This window comes from Xenopus laevis, chromosome 1L (genome assembly GCF_017654675.1).
Source record: "Xenopus laevis strain J_2021 chromosome 1L, Xenopus_laevis_v10.1, whole genome shotgun sequence".
NCBI lineage: Eukaryota > Metazoa > Chordata > Amphibia > Anura > Pipidae > Xenopus > Xenopus laevis.
Genome location: NC_054371.1, coordinates 122,327,399 through 122,351,897, shown reverse-complemented (window position 1 = coordinate 122,351,897; position 24,499 = coordinate 122,327,399). Strand labels below are relative to the sequence as shown.

Here is a 24,499-nt window from a genome sequence, read left to right as displayed (position 1 = left end):
CATAGACTCATAGAGCCTGTGATTAAGTATCCTTGTATACTGGAATAAAGTTACCCATTATTTGACAAGTCTGCCTGGAGGAGTGATCTTTGGAAGTGCCTGCTCATTTTGTTTGTGACTGTCTGAACACTAGTAACCACGAACAACATTTAGAGTAGACAGATCACATGCTGTTGATCTACAACTCCCAACAAATGTAGTTCAGAACCTTTTCCCCAATATACTTTGTATACCACAGTCTCAGTCATCTTCCAGAGCCTATTTCTACTGATACATGAACCAGCTCATAATTGCATACCTGTTATCCCGCATACCCTTTTCATTGATCACTATTGCTATAGGAACATTTTTGCTATACCAAAGCTTCTATCCCACAGCCACATTTAGTTTTACAACGAATAGGCAGAATCTCACCCTACTTACCATCTCATAGTGCTATTCCCTTCCCTTCAGGCTATTATTATGTTTTTAACAACTGACTCCAATATACCTGCTATCCCACCCAACCACAGTTCCTGCCCAATGGGTATTAACCTAGTGCTACAGGCATCAAATCACCTGCTGTCCAACAACCACAATTGTGTCCCTATGGGTGTTACCCCCTTGTCTCCCTTCACAGTTAAAGGAGTAATACACCTACCAACCCACCATTTTAAACTCACCCCTTTGGAGACCCCCGGTCTCCATCTGAACAACATAGAAACTGTATTTTACATGGCTGCCCAACTCTGCAGATTCAATCCTGGTGGGGGCAGGGACATTTCAAAGAAGGCAACTATGCATTTCAGATTGGAGCTGGGGGACCTCTTCATAGGGTAGAGTTATTTTGAAGTGGGTTGGGCACTTTCATTCTTCTTTGTGATTATGAGATGCAAACTAGTTACAGGTCCCAGGGCAGTCAGCCATGTTTACAAGCCTTAAAATAGCTTTTAAATGCACAGGTGAAATACTGTATACCCATATTACTATAATTTGTAGAGATTGTGAATAGTTTTTATGACATATTTTTGGTAAAGCTGTATGTTCCTTGTATAAACCCATTTATAACACTGCAGAATATGCTGGCACTTTATAAATACATGTTATTAATAATAATAATACTTGTATGTAACTCTGTTGCTTCAGATTCTCCTGATCACTTTCCTGAAGATAATAGAGGAAGGAAGCCACATGGTAATGCTGGAGTGTCCTGAAACTGTTAACACACTCCTCCATGAGTTCTTCTTGTGGCAACCAGAAACTCAGAACACTACAGCAGAGGATACTGGGAATGAATGAAGAGAAGGACAATCATAGAGCGGTTAGAAACAGAAGAGACTTTTCTGCTATTGCCTCAAACAATGGAGAAAGTCAAAGTTTGGTGAAGAGGCCTGGTGGTCTAATTTCACTGGGCACGGTTTTAGAAAAGACTTTGGCTCCCAGAGGATGGCGAGAAGGGAGAAAATAACCTCAGAAAAGGCAGAAATTGTATGTATACAGCTTTAGGAAGAACATTTCCACCATCCTTCCTGCTTACAGTTGCTGAGAAACAAATAGCAGGATGTAGAGAAAAAAAATGACCAAGGTGCATTGTAGGTAACATCAAGCTAATTGGCAGAATTAGGTTGTGTTACCTGATGCCACACAATGCTGCCCAAATCCTAAAATCAGAGGAAGAGATCGTAAGGAGTCTGAGAAGTAATGAGATCAAAACATAAATAGAAGACTGCAGTTAAATCGCATATTTCTTGTGCTTTGAAAAAGACAGTGTTGATCAGATCTTTAGAACATGTAGCATTTACCTGTTGTAGGCAGGGTACTTCAAGTTAACCTCTTTATTGCCAGAGACGTACTCCAGGCCGCAAACATGTTAATCACCACTGAAAAATCTGTACTCATAGCAGGCCCAGTGAATGAATAAAGAAGTAAACGTAAACGTTTTGAGACTATAAAAAATCCAAGCTAAATGTACAGTGTGTGGCTCACATGTAATATGAATATGCCATGTTTTTATCCTCCTGTTGTAAACACTGGCACCACCAACTACAGTATTAACTCTAAATAAACATAATTTATTATGATTTTGGGATTATTTCTTTCTGTTCATTTCTTACCTGCTTCTCACAAAATGCATTGATTCTCAGAGGATATTGGTAGTAAATAATACATATGGGAGTTTTAATGTTAGAGAAAACGCTGACATCGTGTGGTCATCACTAGAACTGCCAATCCTTATTAAATGTGTTCATACTAATATTAACCATGAAAATGCTAAGTAATCGAGGGAATCAGACACCTGGAAGTATGACCAATGATATCTACTAGGATACTCTTTCTGCAGGCTTCTTGGAAGGTCCTTGCCATGCCACAGCAGTAGTGTCTTTTGTAAATAATCTGTCAATGGGAAAGCCTGGATCCCCTTAATTTTTTTGGATACATGGGATATTTTCGGTTTAGCACAGGTAGTAGTAAAGGGCACCTAGGACAGAGCAAGGCACAGGTCAAAGAATGGGGCCATGACAGTTATAGGAAGCAGGAGCTGTAGGTTTAATGTTTTTAGCATTATGGGATTTGTAGTGCAGATACTTATAGGGGATGTTCAGGTTTGAGTTAACTTTTAGTATGATGTTGTAAAGAGTAATATTCTGAGACAATTTGGGATTGGTTTTCATTTTTTATTGTTTGTGGTTTTTGAGTTATTTATCTTTTTATTCAGCAGCTCTCCAGTTTGCAATTTCATCAATCTAGTTGCTAGGATCCAAATGACCCTAACAACCATTTATTGATTTGAATAAGAGACTGGAATATGAATAGGAGAGGGCCTAAATAGAAAGATGAGCAATAAAAAGCAGCAATAACAACATATTTGAAGCCTTACACAGCATTTGTGTTTTAGATGGGCTCAGTGACCCCCATTTGAATGTTTGAAAGAGTCAGAATAATAAAATAATCTATAAAAAAGAAAAAATGAAGGCCACTTGAAAAGTTGCTTAGAATTTGCTACTCTATGACATACTAAAAGTTGACTTAAAGGTAAACCACCCCTTTTACCCTTTGACTGCCAGCCAATTTGGTACTTTTATTGCCAGACCATTTTTGAATATTTTGCACTCTTTCACTTTAGGGTCCTTTCCTGGGGGGGGGGGTCTTTTAGTTTACCCAGGAAAACTAATATTATATACAATATAAAACTATATTGCTATATTTTTCAGGATAACCTAAGCTTTCAAAATATGCTGTAATATTTGGTGTAATTCCACCTCTGTAAAAAGATATATCCCATATTCAATAAAAGACACTACGTTTGCCCTGAAGCAGTAACTCAGCAACCAATAGGATCTTTGCTTTTAAACAGGTGACCTGAAAATTCTACCTTCTGATTAGTTGCTATGGGTTACTGGGCAAACTTAGTGCCTTTTATTACATAACCCCCATAGGCTTCAAAGGCTCTAAAATCATGTTTCCTATAATGCAAACATATATATGTCCATGTCAGAAACATCGTTTATTTTATGCACGAGAACACAGCAGATTTGGAAAGTTCTCCTGAACACGCCAATAACAAATATTTATAATTTTATGGAGATTTCTCGCTTATAGGTCAAAACCTCCAAGCAGTACACTGACAAATTTCCAAAGCACCGCTTCACAGAACTGCATGCTTCTGATTTTAAGGCCAAACATTCTACTAACAGTAGGCTTACCCTAGAAAACGACACATTTTTGGAAAGAACAGATTCTCCAAACTACGAAGTTGCAATTATTTCCTAAAATTATCATTTTGTATAAAATTTTTTGGAAAATGACCTCCATGCTTCCAGTGTACAGCATCATATTTCCCACAGATCATTAGGTAACCCGATAAAACACCCTAAATATGAATGACTGGGGTATGCTGAATAGTTTTATGCCTGATATGCATAGGTTTACCTAAGTATGTGGCATATAGAGGCCCCAAAATAAAGACACTCCATACCACTATCAATTTTGTAATTCCAGATACTGCAAAATCAACACATTTACATAATTGAGGGGCAGGGGTACAAAAAGTACATTCACCCCAGAAAACCAAATGTTTTTGGAAAGGACACATTCTCTTGAATCCAAATTGGGTATGCATGTCTTTCTACTCCATAGCACCAAGCCGCAAACCATTCCTAAATTTGTTGATTTTGGTGACGTTTCCCAAAATCATCTCAAACCCTCCATCTTCTCTCGCACGCATCACTAGGTACCAAGGTAAAACACCCTAAATATGAATGCCAGGAGTCCACTGAACAGTTTGATGCCCAATGTGTGTTGGTTTACCTAACTATGTGGCATATAGGGGCCCCAAAATAAAGACACCCCATTCAAGCTCTGTAAGTTCTGTAATTCCAGATCCTGCAAAATCAATAAATTTACAGCATTTTTTAAAGGGGCAAATGTACAGAAAAGAATGTTCACCCCAGACCCAAACCATATATTATAGGAAAGTACACATTCTCTCAAATCCAAATTGGGTATACATGTCTTTCTTCTCCAAAGTACCAAGTCGCAAAGCTTTCCTAAATTTGGCAATTGTGGTGACATTTCCAAAAATCACTTCAAAGCTTCAACTTTGAAGCACCTTATCTCCCACTACTATTACTATTAATACTATTACTTACCAAGAGCCACAAACCTTTACTAAATTTGTTGATTTTGGTGATGTTTAGCAAAATCCTCTCAAAACCTCCATTTTGAAGCATCTTCTCTCCCATGCATCATTAGGCACCAAGATAAAACACCCTAAATATAAATGCCTGTGATCCGCTGAACAGTTTGATGCCCAATATGTATAGGTTTAACTATGTGGCATAAAGGGCCCTAAAATGAAGACACTCCATATGATTTGTAATTTCAGGTACTGCAAAATCAACACATTTACAGCATGTTATAAGGGGTAAAGCTACAGAAAGCCATATATTTTTGGTAAGTACACATTCCCCTTAGGGCAGGGGCACACGGGTAGATTCGGGGAGATTTAGTTGCCTGGAAACTAACCGCCTTCCGCCTGCTATAATGAGAAAACTCGCTTCGCTTCGATTTCCGAAGTCGTCTGAATTATATTATCTTATATTGGTGTTTGTAAGTAGCTTTAATACGGCAAGCAGACAAATTGGACAAATTATAAGAAAGCAGTGGCATATTATACAGTTATGTTTACCAGATGTTCCCAATTTCCAGACGTTGCCCACGCTGGCCTATAAAAGGTCTAAAAATATCAAAGATAGACTAATAAAGGCTGATATAGGGGCAAAGAAAGACAACAAACCTTTTTTTCGGTAAACCGAAATGTGGGACTTACCCTTGTCTACACTGCACACAGTGCAATTCAGTAATTAAAGGGGAAAATTTTCATCACCCACATTCTGGAAAGAAATACGCTATAAAACAGTATTACATATGTGACTCAACGTTTGTTATCTATTTACTCAAATGTCCATGTGGTTTACTATATGTGGGAGAGACAACACAGAAAATCAAAGAGAGAATATCCAAACACAAGTCCACTATCCGCAAGGGGCTAACCACATTACCTGTGCCGGCACATTTTAAGCAGGCGGGCCACACAGTGAGCCAGTTAAAGTACCAGGTAATTGAACCAACATAAGCAATATATAATAATTTGTTCCTTTTTTTCAAGGTTACTAAAGAATGCTTATGTATCGGAACATTCTGAGTGCTGAAATTTACCTTCTGCATAAACCGAGTGGTCACAGAAATGAACCAAGAATGCAGTATAAATAAGGTAATATGTAAGCGTCTTAGATCCTCTGATTTAAAAAAGATTCACACAGTTTCCTTTTTGACTAAAAAGATATACTTAGTTTCTTTTTTTGAGTACAATTTCACTTGTGTTTTTGATTTGTTCACATTGACACTTTTAAAAGAAACACTGTATATAATTAGACTCTTGGACACATTTCAAGTGTGGTGAAAAGAAGTAATGTATAATTGGACATATTGGACATATTGGACAAATGTTTCTATGTAAACTATTTGGACACAAAAAGATGTTTTTTTGGACACTATCAGGAATCCAGAGGCAGTATGTGAATGGACAAATCAATGACAAAAACTATTCAATTTCTAAGCGAAATGGATTGAAGTGGAATTGGGACATTTATAACACGAATATAACTTATTAATGGACACAGCTGTTTGTTTAGCACTCCCCAATTTTCCCCACCCACAAATTTTCCCCACCCACATCTTACACTATTTAACACAGAACATCAGTTTATTTCACAGGCTTGATAAAGGGTCCTGCGAGGCCCGAAACGTTGCCATTTAGTTGTCTGCTCAAAACTATGAGCCAATAAATGTACTTATTTAAACAATCATTTATTCTACAGTGTGCTGCAGTGTATTGGACTATTACATTGAATTTGTGACTAGTGGCAGTGGATTTAACACTGTTTGAGCACCTGGTGCTAAAGGACTCATCACGCAAGGTTAGAGCACTCCATTATTGTGTGGAATAATAATAGAGGCTGCAGGCTACCAAATTTTTAAGCACCCCCAGAACAAAATTTTATTTGATCCGTTCTGCACAATTCTAAAGAAACAGGTGATGCCTGTGAAAACCACTTAAGAGGGATGATTTTTAAGTTTGGAATAAGAAGCAAGAGATTAGAGTCACAGGGTGGTGCCTAACAAACCCCAGTGACTTTGCTACTGAGAACAGGCCTTTTAGTGGATAAAAATCATGATTATTGATTGTGAACAATACACCCCCCATAAACAAGCTGACATACCTGGGCAGAGGATGCCACAATAAGTTTACTTAAATCTGGCACACATGGACCTCCTGCCAAAAAATGTTTTACTTCTTATTCAATTTCCATTTTTTTCCCATTAAACTTAAATATAGTTTTCACGTCATAAACCTTAAGATAAGTTTTCTTATTGAACTGAATCTGCCCTGCTACATGTTAATAATATTTATATTAAGAAAAAGTTAGTCCATATATATATATATATATATATATATATATATATATATATATATATATATATAACAAACAAGGGAAAGTTGTGCTCACCACTATTTTTTAAAAAACCATTAGGCGGGGGTGCAATGAGGGTGTGACCACAAAATACATATAATCAACTACAAGAGGTCCTCTGCACTCAACCCATTATCAATATATTTAAGACAGAGACATTTTGTGCATACTGCTACTAAAAAATGCCTTACCCTTTAAACAACACAGGGATTGTTTGTCCATATATTGCAATATATTTAAGCTGGCCAACTACGTCAAAGTCATCCCATATCTGGCCAGTCCAGTTTTACCTGCAACTTACTAGCTGCTTTCAAAGTAAAACTCCCAATGTTTTTTTAAAAAATAGTGGTGAGCACAACTTTCCCTTGTTTGTTATAGTTATACAGGAGCCAGGGGTGCTTCACCAATGAGGCGAGTTGAGGCTGTCGCCTCAGGCGGCAGCGCCCCACTAGGTACCAGGGGCAGCAAAAATGCTGCTCCTGGTACTTTAAGAGCGAATTTCCGGGGGAGGGGGGGCAGCAGCAACTGCTGCTGCCTCAGGCGGCATAGAGGCCAGGATCGCCCCTGACAGGAGCAGTGACCAGCTCCATTTTGTAGCTCCCACCCTTCCCAGCTATAGTCAGGTGATCCCACTGGTGTCTAATAAAAGGGCAGCCAAGTTTGGGAGTTTTACTTTGAAAGCAGCTAGTAAGTTGCAGGTAAAACTTAGTCCCTTTGTAAAATGTATAATTAAGCAATTGAATTCTTAATGAATCAGATGAAAATTAAGCGTAGGACTGGCCAGATATGGGATGACTTTGACGTAGTTGGCCAGCTTAAATATATTGCAATATATGGACAAACAATCCCTGTGTTGTTTAAAGGGTAAGGCATTTTTCAGTAGCAGTATGCACAAAATGTCTCTGTCTTAAATATATTGATAATGGGTTGAGTGCAGAGGACCTCTTGTAGTTGACTATATATATATACCCCACCTGAGGAAGGTTCCTGTATGTGAACCGAAACGTCGGAATAAAACATTTTTTCAATTTTTTTTGCACTAACAAGTCCTATGTGTGCGGTTTTTGTGGAGATATGTACAAGTTAGTAATTTAACCAGCACCTGGGCAGTTGCCTTAATAGAAAAGTGTGCTCCAGTTTTCGGACTTGCTATATATATATATATATATATATATATATATATATATATATATATATATATATATATATATATATAAATGTTCAGAAAGTACCTGCACTCAATCCTTTCCGATTTGTGGTGGGTGCTGGGTCAAGTTTATAACATACAATTTCTTCAGAATGGACCCTCACTCCAAATAGTTCAATCAAAGTGAATTTTATTGATTTTTTTAAAATTCACTTTGATTGAACTATTTGGAGTGCGGGTCCATTCTGAAGAAATTATATATATATATATATATATATCCATGGAAAGAAACCAGCAACCACAGGGTATTCTTGAAAATTCAACAAAGTGTATTAAAGAAAAGCATATACAGGCTGTATATGCTTTTCTTTAATACACTTTGTTTATTTTTCAAGAATACCCTGTGGTTGCTGGTTTCTTTCCATGGACATATACTAACGTTTAAACCATGCAACCGGGTGTAATTTGGAAGTGGTGTGCCATCCAATATATGACATATATATACACACACACATTTTTAATTAAACAGACATGTATGTACACCAACGTTTCAGTCCCCACTGGGATACTTTCTCAAGGTACTAATACACATGCGCACACTCCTTAAATAATCCCCTCCCACATAATACCAGTGACATCACAAGGTTTATAGCTGTGCAAGTGACTCCTCCATGGAGCTGCTCAATATAAAGTGCATAAGTGCTCTATAAGTTGTATGTATGTATATTTTTATTTGTAAAGCGCTCCTTGAGGGCAAAGCACTGTACAGCAAAACAATAAATTCGAAGTAACAAACAAGGGGTCATTGGAATAAAAAGTAACAATAAGTGCATTATTAGAAATACAATTCACATAAATATAAAATATAATTACAATGCAATGCTTAGGGGCAGATTCACTAACTTCGAGTGAAGGATTCGAATGAAAAAAATTCGAATTTCGAAGTATTTTTTGGGTACTTCGACCATCGAATTGGTTAAATACGTTCGAATTCGAACGAAATCGAACGATTCGAAGTAAAAATCGTTCGACTATTCGACCATTCGATAGTCGAAGTACTTTCCCTTTAAAAAAAACTTCGACCCCCTACTTCGGCAGATAAAACCTACCGAAGTCAATGTTAGCCTATGGGAAAGGTCCCCATAGGTTTGCTAACCTTTTTTTGATCGAAGGATTTTCCTTCGATCCTTGGATTAAAATCGTTTGAATCGTTCGATTCGAAGGATTTAATCATTCGATCGAACGAAAAATCCTTCGATCGATCGATCGCAGGATTAGCGCTAAATCCTTCGACTTCGATATTCGAAGTCGAAGGATTTCAATTCGAGGGTCGAATTTCGAAGTATTTTTAACTTCGAAATTCGACCCTTAGTGAATCTGCCCCCTAGTGTCAAGGAAACAAAAGGCTAGAGGACCCTACCCCGTAGGGCTTACAGTCTAAATGGGAGGGTAACATACAGACACAATTCAGAGGGGTATTAAGGTGATGTGGGTTACAGTTTGTTACACTGATATATAAGTGCCAGTTTTGAGTTTTGTTTTAAAAACATTGAAGGAGGATTCTCTCCTGAGAGATTCAGGAATGGCATTCCCAATATAAGGAGTCGCAAGAGAGAAGGGTTTGATACGGGAAACAGCAGTAGTAGTGGGGGGTACAACCAAGCGGTTGCTCTGAGAGGAGCGGAGGTTTCGGGCAGGAACATATAGAGAGACAAGAGATGAGATGTAATTAGGTGCAGAGGAATAAAGGGCTTTGAAGGTTATGAGGACGAGTTTATAAATTATTCTTTGTTTTATAGGAAGCCATGATAAGGACTTCAGCAGGGGAGGGGCCTGTACCCTTTTGGATAAGAGGAGGATAATTCTGGCAGCAGTGTTTAATACAGACTGTAGAGGGGAGAGATGGCAGTTAGGGAGGCCAGTTAGTGGAAGGTTACAGTAATCTAGTCTGGATAGGATGAGAGCATGCATGAGCGTATTGGATGTATCAGGTGAAAGGAAGGGACGGATATTGCGTAGGAAAAAGTGACAGGTTTTGACAGTGGTGTTAATATGATCAGATAAGATAAGTTGATACCAAATGCTATAAAACAGTTTGTGTAGTCATTCAGCAATTTGAGGCTCAGTAAAGAAACATAGTATTATACCTTTTCACTGTCTTAGGGAGTCCTCACTATGGTTTATGCCTACCTGCTTCCATTACTTATTCCATAAATTAATTATTTTAATATTCTGGACACACAAACAGTATTGCATAGCATCAGAACATAAACCACCTATTACTGGCAAATCCAATTTATATATACTACATTTATTTCTTCATCAAAAAGCAAAGAACTTTTTAGGGCCTTCTGGGCCACACAGTCCAATTCAAATGTCCAATAAGCTTGTTTCTGTAATTGATTGACATATCCCCCTCTTTTGGGTACAGAAACACAGTCAATTTGCATACATTTAAAGGATGTGGACAGATGTTTCAAGTGAAAAGAAAAGCAAGGGTTAAAAAGTACCTTGTGATGTCACGGGTATTAGGTGGGAGGGGATTATTTAAGGAGTGTGCACATGTGTATTAGTACTTTGAGAAAGTATCCCAGTGGGGACTGAAACGTTGGTGTACATACATGTCTGTTTAATACAAAATTAACTTTTTTGAAGTCCCTTGGTTGAATATCCTGTAAATTATACCCTTATAAACGGTGAGTTCTGATGTCATCAGTTATAAATGGTGAGTTCTGATGTCATTTCTGTCACATGACTCACTGACACTTGTGTATTATAATAAATAAAGTACCCCCAGTTGTAAAATATGAGGATATTAGAAGTAACTTATAATGTACTTATATTTTACAAGAGGGGGTACTTTATTCACTATATATATATATATATATATATATATATATATATATATATATATATATATATATATAAATATATATAGTAACTTTTTAACTTTTTTCTCAACATAAATATTATTAATATATAGCAGGGCAGATTCAGTTCAATAAGAAAACTTATCAAAAAATTTATGAAGTGAAAACTATATTCAAGTTTATGGAAAAAATCGGAACAAGAAGTTAATTTTTTTTTTCCTACTGCAATCTTGCATATATAACCAACAATTTGTAATTTGTTGGAGCTCTGCCAAAAATTTAAAGACTGGCCCACATTATTTCAAATACCTATCAGCACTAGTGATGGGCAAATAAATTTGTCAGGTGCGAATATGTGTCAAAATTCCGCATTTTGCTGCCATACATTCTCCTGCGAAAAAAATTTGGGTGCATGCACACAAAAATTGACATGCGTCAAAATTATTTGGGTGCCCATTGACTTTAATACATTTGGACAAAATAGGCGCGCGTATAAAAATTGTTGCAGGCGTCAAAATTGACGTACGTCAAAATTATTTTGACCCCATTGCGTTTTGCAAATTTTTCACTGTTTTGCAAATTTCATGGTAAATTCACAAATTTTTCAAAGAAGCGAAACGGGACAAATTCGCCCATCACTAATCAGCACTAACCAACCATAAACATTCCCTTAAAGAAAAACAAATCTTCATACTAATTATATCAACCCATGACAATACTGCTTGGGCACAAAAAGCCAGATCACTTTGTTACATAAAAGTTAAAAGCAGCATTACAGATGAGATGATCTAATAACACCTTTTGTCTCTCAGTCAGGAAAATAAAGTTGGACCTAAGGAGAACAAACATGAGCTAAACTGAAAATAAGAGCAAAAACAAACATTAGAGAAAAAAGAATCCTTTAGAGAAACAGTAAACTGAAATAATTGTTTTACTTAGTTTCTGATATTTTTGTTTTTTCTAAGGGTAAGGCCACACTGGGCGTTTTGGGGAGATTTGGTTGCCTGGCGACTAATCGCCTCGTCTTTGCGGTGACCATACGCCTTCCCTCACACTGCGCCAGCTAAAATTAAAGAACGCCGGCGCTAATCACACGCGGCGGTTCATTTTCTGAAGTCACCCAAAGTTGCGAGGAAACTTCGGGCAACTTCGGAAAACAAATCGCCGCGTGTGAAGTTTATAAGGTTAGATATTATACTGTAAAATCTACAGGGTAGAAATGACTTTCCTCTTAACACATTAGTACTTACTGCTCTATGTAAATATATATATATATAGTGAATATAGTTGCCTAAATTTATATTTTTTCCTATCAATTCTGGTAATGTATTGTTTGAAATGCTTATACATGGAGGACATACATACACACATATTTTATGCATTACTAAAATGGTAGTTTTCATATTTTCCATAAAATTTTTTACCCATGGCCGTATACTGGTTTGCTCTATGAGATTCATTTAAAAATATCAAAATTCATCCCAAATTGTCTTTGTTTCAGGGATAGCATAAACAGAAAAATATGGCCATCAAAGTATTAAAGAACCTTGTGCTAATGTATATTGTTAATATTTAACTCATTATAATGAGAATTTTGGAAAAATGTTGTGTTACATCTACATAATAACTGCCAGTAAAAACAAGCCCATTATGCAGAATTCATGGGAATAGGGCCAAGCAAAAAACTTCAAAGCTTTGCATAGGTCAATTCAACATTCACTAGGGTTTTAACAGATAATTATATTACACAGCAATTATATAAATGAAGCATTACTAAATTAATAAACCTCATGTATAGTTTAAGCTTATAAAATACAATAATGTGACCTATATTTACTATATGTACTACTCGCTATAACAATATTATTGAGTATTGTGTCATCCCTTAATTCTACAAATTGTATAACATGTTAGTGAAATAAAAAATCATAAACAAAATGATAAAATTTTATATAAAAGAATTATTATTAAAATAGGGGAAATATGGTAGCAAAAGATTCCTGGCAAAAGGAAGTGGTACAGTGAATTTTACAGGTGTTCAAGCTTGCCGCATATCACTGCTTTATGCAGATTCTTGATGCCAATTCTATTAATAGGGAAAAATGCTAAAAGTGTAGGAAGGCCAGTATTTTTTTCCAGAAAAGTTGGCAAACCATCTGTGATGTAAGAGGTGGTTATTGTCCAAGCAGGAAAATTGACAAACCAAGAGGCTCTGGCAATGCTCTATTCAGTTAAGTACCTGTACCTATAATACAACTATAATACAACTATATTTGCTGGCAACTGTATTAGAACAAGTGTATCCAGAATGTATTTTATTTATCCCCTGTAACCAGTTAACAATGAAATACTATCAGTACATGCCATTCACTGCAATGGACACAAGATGGCACTAATATATTACTATTTCTGAATAGATACCTTTTATTTTTGCAGGGAAATGATTTGTCTCAAATTGTGTTGCTCGTGATTAGTTAATGGATAATACTATGCCTAGGAGGTGCTACTACAAAGGTTAGCTGTTATTATTACCCTAAGTACTAAACTACCTGCCCCCAAGTCTAGTAAATACATTCATCCTTCAAACTGGGATGAGGATCTCTTGTTGTCCCATATTATTACGTCACTTCTTTTTTTAAATTTGTTTTTAAAGGTTAAATAAAACCTGTTACAACATAGATTAACTAATGAAATTCAAAGTTTACTGTATGCCATACATTACTAGCCATGCTTTACCTGAGATGCCCTTTTTTTTGCACTCATTGTCCATAGAGATCCTGCTAGAAAAAAATTGACTTTGGGGATGAAGGCTGACCCCGTTCTTAAACGCTGAAAGGAGAAGCAGCTCTTTAGAATACAACAAATAAATGCTTTGTACATAGGTAAGTGTTGTTACGAGACAGGGCTTGCATACCTTGGGCAAGGAGGGGTGTCTAGAAAGAAGCAAATAGGCCCAATCCCTGGTAAATACTACAGTGGGATTAAATTTTAATAGTAATGCTACAATGTGAGAACTAGCAGAGAGGCACACACAGACCACTTCCAGATAATCAGACAGTCATGCGCGGAATAACATGGAAATTGCCGATCTCCCAGTCAGCTTACAGAGGACACAGAAGATGAGCGCGTGGAACTCCGCTGGAACAATCTGTGCCAAAGGGTAAGTATGGAGTATGGGTCATTTCCCCAGGGGGGTAGTTAGCCTAGGGGGAGGAGGGAGGGGGTCTACCTGGGGTGGGGGGTACGGGTTTTTTTACGAAAGGGTTTCCTTCTCCTTTAAGAAAGTAAGATCATTAGAGTCTCTCTTATCGCAATGCCCTCATACGTTATTGTGGTATTATGGCTTGAATAACAATTTGTGCAACTTAGTTACCGTTAGGTACAAGGTACTCTTTTATACAAGGTACTCTTTTATTATTACAGAGGATAAAGAAAATCATTAAAAAAATATACAGACAGATTATGTGACTTATAATAAATGAGGACCTTACACTAGATATACCTCAGGAACCACAAGTGGATCTGCTTTTGATGTTCCCTGACCACATACCCAAATACACTAAAAAGCTGCTCTTTCACCTCTTTAATTCTACCACAACCATGATAGCCAAATATTGGAAATCAGGAGGACCTAACCAGTTAAAGGGTGGTTCACCTTTAAATTAACTTTTAATATGTTATAGAATGGCTAATTCTAAGCTTCTTTTTAATTGGTCTTCATTTTATCTCTTTTATAGTTTTTGAATTATTTGAGTTCTTTGTCTGACTCTTTCCACCTTTCAAATGGGGGTCACTGACCCCATCTAAAAACAAATGCTCTGTAAGGCTAGAAATGTATTGTTATTGCTACTTTTCATTACTTATCTTTCTATTCAGGCCTCTCCTGTTCATATTCCAGTTTCTTATTCAAATCAATGCATGGTCGCTAGGGTAATTTGAACCCTAGCAACCAGATTGCTGAAATGGCAAACTGGAGAGCTGCTGAATAAAACATCTGAAACCAAAAATAATAAAAAATGAAAACCAATTGCAAATTGTCTCAGAACATCCCTCTCTTTGGCATACTAAAAGTTAATTTAAAGGTGAGCAACCCCTTTAAGGCAAATACTTACATAGATACTAGAGCAACAATGTAACTAATGGCAGCCCGCAACGAAAAAAGGACATCCATTTACGACTCTATATGGACACCTTGACTGACATATAGAAACAAGCAGAATGACAACCTGGATACAAATAACTCCACCAACTCCCCATAGAGGTCAAGTTATGTTAGAACAACACAACGGGTAATATAACTGCAGCCAAATGCAACTTTAGATAAAAGGTTACTTGCTAACTTTGTTATTATTTTATTATTATAATTATTATTCTTTTTCCATTTTAGTTTGTGTTCTTATCTTAGCCTGTGTTTTTCCTTTTTTTTCTTTTCTTTCAAGCTGATAAACAGAATATGTGTGAACGGTACAATGTATGAACAATATTATATTCTGTTTACTGAACAAAACTAATAAAAGAAGTTACAGAAAAAATGTTGAATTATGTGCTCATAATTGACACTATAGAATATAGCCTTCCTGTAAATCTGAGCTTTCTGGATTACAGGTTTCCAAATGAGAGATCCCATGCCTGTGCAGATAAAATGCAGTCACACAGAGGTTAAACTTCCCCTGCTTATTTTGTGATGGCCCAGCAACAGATCTCTATAAGGTAATATTCTAGGCAATTAAGCCAAATGCATATTCATAGCAGAGTTCAGCTCATTTCAGAAATGCACAGTGGAATTTTGCTGCAAAGGGAACAAGTGGTTTGGAACTTGGACGGCACAAAACATCTGCAATTTTTGTAAAATTCCAAATTAGATTCTTTTTGGCCTTTAGTCAGTGTCAGCCTTTTTAGTGATGCTTATTTGCCTATTAAGTTGGCCATATATTGACCAAAATAGACTGCAGTCTTGGCCCCTTCTGAGTCCAAAGCTAATTGGCCCTGTGTGACTCTCACTGGGCACGTTGATGTGGTCCTCTCCCAACAGACCTGTTTCTAGAGTTTTTTTCATTAAAGTGCATTTCCATACACTTCGGTGGCAAATTCCAAGATTAATGGATCCCATACTTGTAATAGAAACCCTGATACTTTATTTATTCTGGATGGTACATGATGATTGGCTGCTACAAAGAAAAATAAGCAAAAGAATTCCATTCTGAATATGCCACGGATAGAGCTGGTTGTTCACAAACTGTTTGATAGGTATGATAATAAGTATAGAGTATAGACAAACAAGCTGAGAATATAAAGAATAATGGTTATGTACTATTACTCTTGCCCATCTCTTTCCCAGGTGACTGGCCAAACAAGCAGCTCAGCCACCATGCAATTCTTTTTGTGATAGAATAAGACTGTGATGTATGAAGACAGGGGCAAAGTTCCTTTACATATTCTCAAGTAGATCAAGGGACCTATAGCACAAAGGTGATATTTGCTAAGAAGGCAAAGGAAGTAAACATACAAATGCAAACAATTTCATTATGTTCCAGTGGTTTGCTTATGGTTTGGTCACTTTAGTAAATCAAAGTTTACAATGGTGGTTTTTAAAGTTTGCTGCTTAAAGTTTTCTGCTTTGGTGTTCGGACCAGTGCTAGCCTGTCTTGTACCCATTCTTGTGATTCCTGGTAGCTGTGGGTGCCGGGGCTGCTGGTCAGCATTCAAGTTAAATGAAGTCCGTCCAGGAAACAATGGAAGCATTGATCAGGACTGAAAACCCTAAGCCCATATTGGAACTACACAGGGAAGATGTTTACCAACATTCCCAAAGAAAGCCAAATCCTAGCACAGACTCAATAACCAAAGAAGCGTCCAGCAGAGTCAAGGCAAGTTTTGGGATCAAGCACAGGTCATTGCATGAGGCAAGGTTCAAATTCATATGGAGGGGAAGCAATGTTATGATCTATAGAGAGGTTGTTAAGGAGGGCAATATCAGACAGAGGTTTGCAAGAGAAAAAATAATGATACACTAGAGTATAATAATCTAGATATACAGTAGATACATAGATTCACCAAATCCATGTGACTTTAATCCTTTCTTTACCATAATTCTTCCAAGATAAGGCTGTTTCTTTTTTCCCATCCCGTTAGCAGACAAAGCGTTAAAGCTTTGGAAAACTTAAAGTAACATTTTAAGTGCAGCCCTAAAAATACTCACAAATGCAGAGTTACAAAAAGAGTTTGGTCTTGTGACGTTCTTCATGGTTACAAAAACAGTTCCTGAGGATTGCATTGAAAGGGAGTATGAGCTCTGTCTCTCTATCTAATATATATATTTTTTCCAGATAAGGTTTTTCTTCAAGTTTTCAAGTTCTGCAGCCTATGTATACCAATAAAGGGTACATCTCTTTATAGCATACGTGATTTATAAAAAGCCTGTAAAATATGTTATTATAAATGGTGCTTGCTCAATAGGGGCACATTATTCTTATATAGTGAAAACTTCATTCAGTGGTTGTCTGACTTTTACAGTTCCTGGGAGGCTAAGTTTTAGTCAGGGCCTCCATTATCTTCTAACAAAGTTATAGATATAGGAACACAGGTAACATATTATAGGTATACATATAAGTAGCATAGTAACATAGTAAGTTAGGTTGAAAAAAGACACGCGTCCATCAAGTTCAACCTTTAAACTCTATTTTAACCTGCCTAACTGCCGGTTGACCCAGAGGAAGGCAAAAAACCCCATTTGAAGCCTCTCCAATTTGCCTCAGAGGGTGAAAAATTCCTTCCTGACTCCAAAATGGCAATGGGAATAGTCCCTGGATCAACTTGTACTATGAGCTATCTCCCATAACCCTGTATTCCCTCACTTGCTAAAAAGCCATCCAACCCCTTCTTAAAGCTATCTAATGTATCAGCCTGTACCACTGATTCAGGGAGAGAAAAACCCCTTCCGAATATTTAGACAGAACCTCTTTTCTTCTAATCGGAATGGGTGACCTTGTGTCAGCTGGAAAGACCTACTGGTAAATAAAGCATTAGAGAGATTATTATATGATCCCCTTATATATTTATACATAGTTATCATATCACCCCTTAAAGGAGAAGGAAACCTAGTCGGCGCAAAAACCCTCCCCCCTCCCGTGTGTTGCCCACCCTCCCTCCTCCCCCCTGGCCTACCCATCCCACTGGGCAAATGCCTCTAACTTGTTACTTACCCTTCTGCACAGGTCCAGTCTACGGAGTTCACCGACGCCATCTTCTTCCAATCAGTCTTCTTCCTGCTTTGACTGGCGCATGCGCAGTAGGAGCATTTCGCCGGTACGATCTACTGCGCATTCGACAAAAGTCACGAAGTGAAATCGGAAAACTTTGTGACTTTTGGCGCATGCGCAGTAGATCCGTACCGGCGAAATGCTTCTACTGCGCATGCGCTAAAACGCCGGTCAAAGCCGGAAGCAGATTGCATGGAAGAAGATGGTGCCTGTGAACTCCATGGACTGGACCTGCGCAGAGGGGTAAGTAACAAGTTTGGGGCATTTGCCCAGTGGGACAGGTAGGCCAGGGGGGAGGAGGGAGGGTGGGCAACACACGGGAGGGGGGAGGGTTTTTGCGCTGACTGGGTTTTCTTCTCCTTTAAGCGCCTCTTCTCTAGCGTGAACATCGCCAATTTGGCCAGTCTTTCCTCATAGCTAAGATTTTCAATACCTTTCACCAGCTTAGTTGCCCTTCTCTGTACCCTCGCTAATACAATAATGTCCTGTTTGAGAGATGGAGACCAAAACTGAACGGCATATTCTAGATGGGGCCTTACCAGTGTTCTATACAGTGGAAGAATGACCCCCGCCTCCCATGAATCAATGCCCCCTTTAATACTATTTGCCCTTGATGCTGCTGACTGGCATTGCTTGCTACAGCCAAGTTTATCATCTACAAGGACTCCAAGGTCCTTTTCCATTATGGATTTGCCTAGTGCAATCCCATTAAGGGTATAAGTGGCTTTTATATTTTTACATCCCAGGTGCATGATTTTACATTTATCAACATTGAATCTCATTTGCCACTTAGCTGGTGTATCAGTCATTCATATAACACAATATAAAGTCCTGGAATATTTTCCCAACTCAGTAAAGACTGCAATTGTAATGAATAAGTTACCCAAATTGTTGATGTTTAATTGTTCATAGAAGATTTATTGAGTCATACCAGACACAAAGAAAAATGTAAAAAAAGGGTATATTTATACTGTAAAAGGGAAATGGACATTAACCCTTTGGTACCTGTACTGCTTAGGGACAATCAAGAAAATTTCATATTTATCATGCTGTGTATAATAAGCAGCAGCTGCTTGAAAACGAGGTGGAAAAAAAAAGCATTTACTCAATGAAAGACATTGCCGTTTGTTAATTCCATTTTTATAGTAAGTATGTACTGTACTTGCTGCCTACATTTTTTCCAGTGATTTGAATGTCATTAGTATAATAAGTGTAAAATACTGCAATTGGGTGGTGTAAAAAAAAATACACAGCTCTAGAAATGTATTTATTTTACACAGCGTGATCCCTTCCCTGCTGTCCTGTATTAAAATGCTATCAGCCCCCTACGACATTCTTGCTGTGTCCAATAGTACCCAGAGCACCACGATGCAGATTGGTTGAAAGTTGAGAAACTCAAAGCCAGAATGAGAACTATGGAAAGCTTGTGCAACAGGGCTGTCTACAGAGTTCATAGACTTCCCAGAACTCCTTATTTTACCTATCCTGAGAAGGGTTTCATTTTGTAGCTCTTGCCAAAATGAAGTTGGGGTTTTGGGCTGGTGGAAGGGATGTATTGGATTCAGGGAGCAGCAGCCCCGATGCCGCTTCCTTCTCCTGCTTCACACACAAAACGCTAGGGTCAGAGCGGGTCAAAGGGGGGGAGCGCATTGCTAATGCACTAGTGTGGTGTTTATACAAATGGCCTGCAGGTGTCACTGTGCACAGGACTTGTACGGTGCATACACAGGACTTTCTGTACAGCTTGAAAGTGAAAGCTTACTGTTGTGTAATGGCTGCATGACTCTGCTAATAAAGCACTGTTATACTCTACTCATCCTCGGTTACCCAAAACATAACAAATGGCGACAAGGATGGCTCTTCTACCTCTGCAGCAGCCTGCACCTTTTCTTCCAAACCCTTGAAGCAATGAAAGGGGCGACGGCTGCCAGGATTTAAGACTGGCAGAGAGAGAGCTGAAGGGAGCTGCCGATCCCAGTGAGATGCAGAAGGAGGAAATGATAAGATGAAAAGCATGTTCCTGTCAAGGGCCCTGGAGAAGATCCTGGCACTAGGTAATGAATAAAACCTGGCACAATTATAAATCATTTTGATAGTTTACTCATATAAAGATTGGAGATCATGTTTTATGTTGAGGTCTCTGCCTATGTGTGCTGTTGCAAAGCCAATTCAAACAACTGTCCTGAGCATTTATTATTTGAATTGTATATGAGTATGGGTCATATCTTGTCTGCTGGGTTTTTCCACTATTCTCCAAACTGTACTAGAATTAATAAAAAAATTACACTTGTTCTTTGTCTTAAGCAGACAATTTCTGAGAGTTAGGGAATGGTCTCATGCTTAATATCATATGCAAGATTAATTGATTGTCCAACATGAAGTTGATGTGTTTCTTTTGCTTCTGGTGCGGCTACCCTGCCCTAAATGCCATATTACTTGCTGTCAGTTTGTCATTTTATGTTTAAATGCAGCTTTAGTTATCACTGTTTATTTCTACTTTTCAGATTGTGGGGTCCATTTACTAAAGCGAGGTAAAAATATGTACATAGAATATAGACAAATTTGTCGCCTAAAATGCTTTCGCCAGTTTACTAACCTGCGGTAAATATAAATTTGCAAATTTTCTTGCGGAAAAATATGTTTTCACCAGTTATCGCATTCACTGAAAATACACATTAACGCCTGGTTTACTAAACAGCGAAATGTGCAAAAGACAAAATGTACGCAAGAATATTCGCAAAAGTTTACCGCCACCTATGTAGTGGCATAAAAGTATTTTCTCGCCAGAAAATTCTCAAGGGGCAGGAAATATCCCATAATATTGTTTTTTTTTTTACCCATCATTCTTTGCTGACAGGAGACAGATCTGTAGCTATTGCTGAGAGGATGTTTAGGCTTCTGCTTCTATCTGGTGCAGTTTCAGCTCAGAGGTGTATTATTGGCAGCGAGCATCACAGTCCAAGGATTCGTCAGCCTCTACGCTTTTTTGGTTTCATTGTGATTGGCTACATTAAACTGTGCATTTCTATGAAGCAAAGAGAATGACTGGTATCATTTCTTGTTCCCATGATTCTATTGGCAGAAGGGTTTATATGATGCAGACATGTTTGATTGGTGTTACTCTGGTGATGTTGTTGGACGGTATAATCATCAGTCAATAAAGTTTGAGTTTTGAAAATGCATTTCTGGACATAAATGTCACAGGAAAAATTGCCATAATAACCGCCATAAAACAAGACTATTTTATAGCATTAATATTCGCAAAAACTTTGTCGCCAAAAAATTCGCAACTCGCTAAAATTACCCCTAGCTGGTTCCACAATGTAGTTACCGCAAGTGATCGTAATGACTTCTGAGCGCATCGCTGTTTAGTAAACTTAGTCGCTGCGAATATTTTGGCGGAAAAATATTCTCAGCGATAACGTGGAAACGTAAAAGTCAGATTTACCGCACTTTAGTAAACGGACCCCTGTGTGGGATAATTAGGTAAATGATTTCAGTTTGATGGCTGATTTGCATATCAGCTTTACCTGTTCTTTTATTCATTAACAACCTGTACATGCAGAGATGTTAATGTTGTGAGTTGTAGTTGGGAACTGGTTTTGCAGGGGAGTACTGTTATTGTTTCTGCTGAGGGAATGTAGTTAATTGAGTGCTCATTGGTAATTTTTCAGTGGTCTTATTGGCATACCTGGGATAAATGGAGTGCTTATTGGCCATATGTACAGTGATTATACTGGCACAGCCATACCTCTAACCCCCTATTTTCCCAGGAGTTACCTGATTTTGCAGTCAACCAGTCTAATAGGAATTCCTCCAGTTTTTTGAAGGCAAAACTGGATGCACAAAAACACTCAATGATGTCATCTGAGCTATGTACGCATGCGTTAATGTAGTCAGTTGCTTCAGGTGCGCTTGTGTTTCACTAAATGTCACTATTGGGTCTGAAAATTTTGCTGTGGCGTGAAAAGCGCGCCATGTTTCTCCTACCTCCTGGTATGAAATTGACAGCTCTGCACACTGGTGTTAATATGCTGGACCGATTGAACCCAATCGAGCCCCACACCCACATTCCTCGTTGGGGGGCCCCTGAAAATACCTCTGCAGGGGGGCCCCACAAACGCTAGTTACACCACTGCTCAGGTCACTGTTTGGTTACTGCCTGGTAACCAATCAGTGGAAACTAAGAGAGCTGCAAAGCAGGAAGTAGTGTTCTGGCTATTATGTTACACATTCACTCACTCCAGCCTTTATACATTACATTTTTGCCTAACTAATTATATTAGAAACATTTTTGCACAGCCTATCTATTTACCCAGTCTTTGTTTTTACTCTGAACTTAATGGACACAAGGTGAATCAAGAACTGAATGAGAGAGACCTTTTTCATGCAGACAATACATATAGCAGAAAAGAACATCTGCTACCCCATCAAATACTCCCCTGTTTAAAAAAAAAGGTTAGAACAGAAAAAATATACTGGAATATCATGTATAAACTCAGACAAGAAATCATTAATTCCCATTATGGTGGACGCAGTAAAGCACTGATTCTAAGGTGAAAATCATTTACTAGTCCTGTATTTTAGGATTAGTTCAATAAAATATACGAATTGAAGCAATTTAAGATTTATTGAGAAAAATATTAACTCATAACTTCACAGCTGCTACTGGCAGTCAGAGATAATATTTTAATCCAGATGATCAAAATGCATGACATTTTCATAATAGTTTATGAATAAATCCAGTTGGTGTGTTGTAGCTTTTTTGCCTTCTTTAGATTCAGTCCTTTCTTCTTACCTCTATCTCTAACGGAGGTCACTTGTGTTAGTACCAGTTTGTGCTCTTTCTAAGCAGGCACCTGTATTTTAAGTTTGATAAATTATATACTAATGCAAAATAAAATCATGATTAAGCTGAATTTCAGCTACACATTAAGAGAACTTACAGTATACACAGTGCTCAAATAAGGTAAACATATTAATATCACTTTTCGCTGTACATTTATGTAATGGCACTACTATGAGGTGCTGCCTCTTGCACATATATTCCAATCAGCTTCTACCAAGCTTGCATAAGACACTAAGTGAGGCACATTTATTAACACAGGGCAAATTTGCCCATGGGCAGTTACCTATAGCAACCAATCGGTGATTAACTTTTTAAAGCCAACTGCAAGTAGAACAATGAATGCAGCAATTTAATTGGTTGTGATAGGTAACTGCCCATGGGCAAATTTGCCCAGTGTTTATAAATGACCCCCCTTCTTTTTATTCTACTATATCCATTGTTTAATGTGATAATCCAGTCTAAGAAACCTACAGTAAGGACAACGGCACATTGGACATATATCATGGCTACCGCAGGGACAATATTCATTCACGGCAGTAGCAAACTTTGACAACACCAGCTCTCCTGAAAAAAATATATTTGAAGGGGCCCAGCGCAAACAGTTCCTCCTCTTCAGCTCACTTCCAGCTTGCTCGCTACCTTTCTCATGCCACACAAGTTTTCAGCAAAGTTTCATATAGTAAGGGGCCAGGCAGAGTGAACTACAATACTTTAGATCCCTTTAGATCCAGCAGTCTGGGCCCTCCTATTGCCTGAGTGGCCCCCAGCAGGGTCTGCTGCATATGTAGTTATGGCATCGATATACAGCACAAAGTTGCCTAAAATTTCTGCTTTGGGTAGTAGCTGTGTTGCATATGGTTCCTCACCCTGTGATTTGCATTTTAGCCGAATGGAATTGGCTCAAAAATTTTATTTGAATTCGAATCTAATTCAATTCAAATTTTAAAAACTCAGAAAGAAACTTATATATCAGGAAGGCTGCAAACAACTCAAAATTGATCCCTGGAACCCTCCCATTGACTTAAACAGCAATTCGGCAGGTTTTAGTTGGCGGATAGTCGAATTCGAGTTCTGAAATAAGTATGATAAATCTTGAAAATTGAATTCAAATTTTGTAAAAAAAAAATTCAAATCAAATTTGAATAACTCCCTAGTCAATTTTGAGAATTTTGAAATTCAGAAAATAAACTTAAAAATTTGAATTTCAATTGATAAATCTGCCCCTTAGTATGGTATAGAATGGCTAATTCTAAAAAACTGACCCCATCTAAAAACATTTATTGTTATTGCTACTTTTTATTACTCAGCTTTCTATTTATATCCTCTCCTTTTCAAACAGTATCTGAGTATCTTATTCAAAT

General features: G+C 37.8%; 1 protein-coding gene across 2 annotated transcripts in view; it reads left to right on the top strand.

Moving 5' to 3' along the window:
- abhd8.L (abhydrolase domain containing 8 L homeolog) overlaps nt 1-2,060 on the top strand; it is a 32,664-nt gene extending 30,604 nt beyond the window's left edge. For both annotated transcript variants that reach the window (NM_001093944.1, XM_041581258.1), the window contains 1 exon segment: nt 1,126-2,060. In NM_001093944.1, the coding sequence (NP_001087413.1) occupies nt 1,126-1,278 (153 nt within the window). In that variant the 3' untranslated portion in view covers nt 1,279-2,060.
- Nucleotides 2,061-24,499: the final 22,439 nt, after the last annotated feature.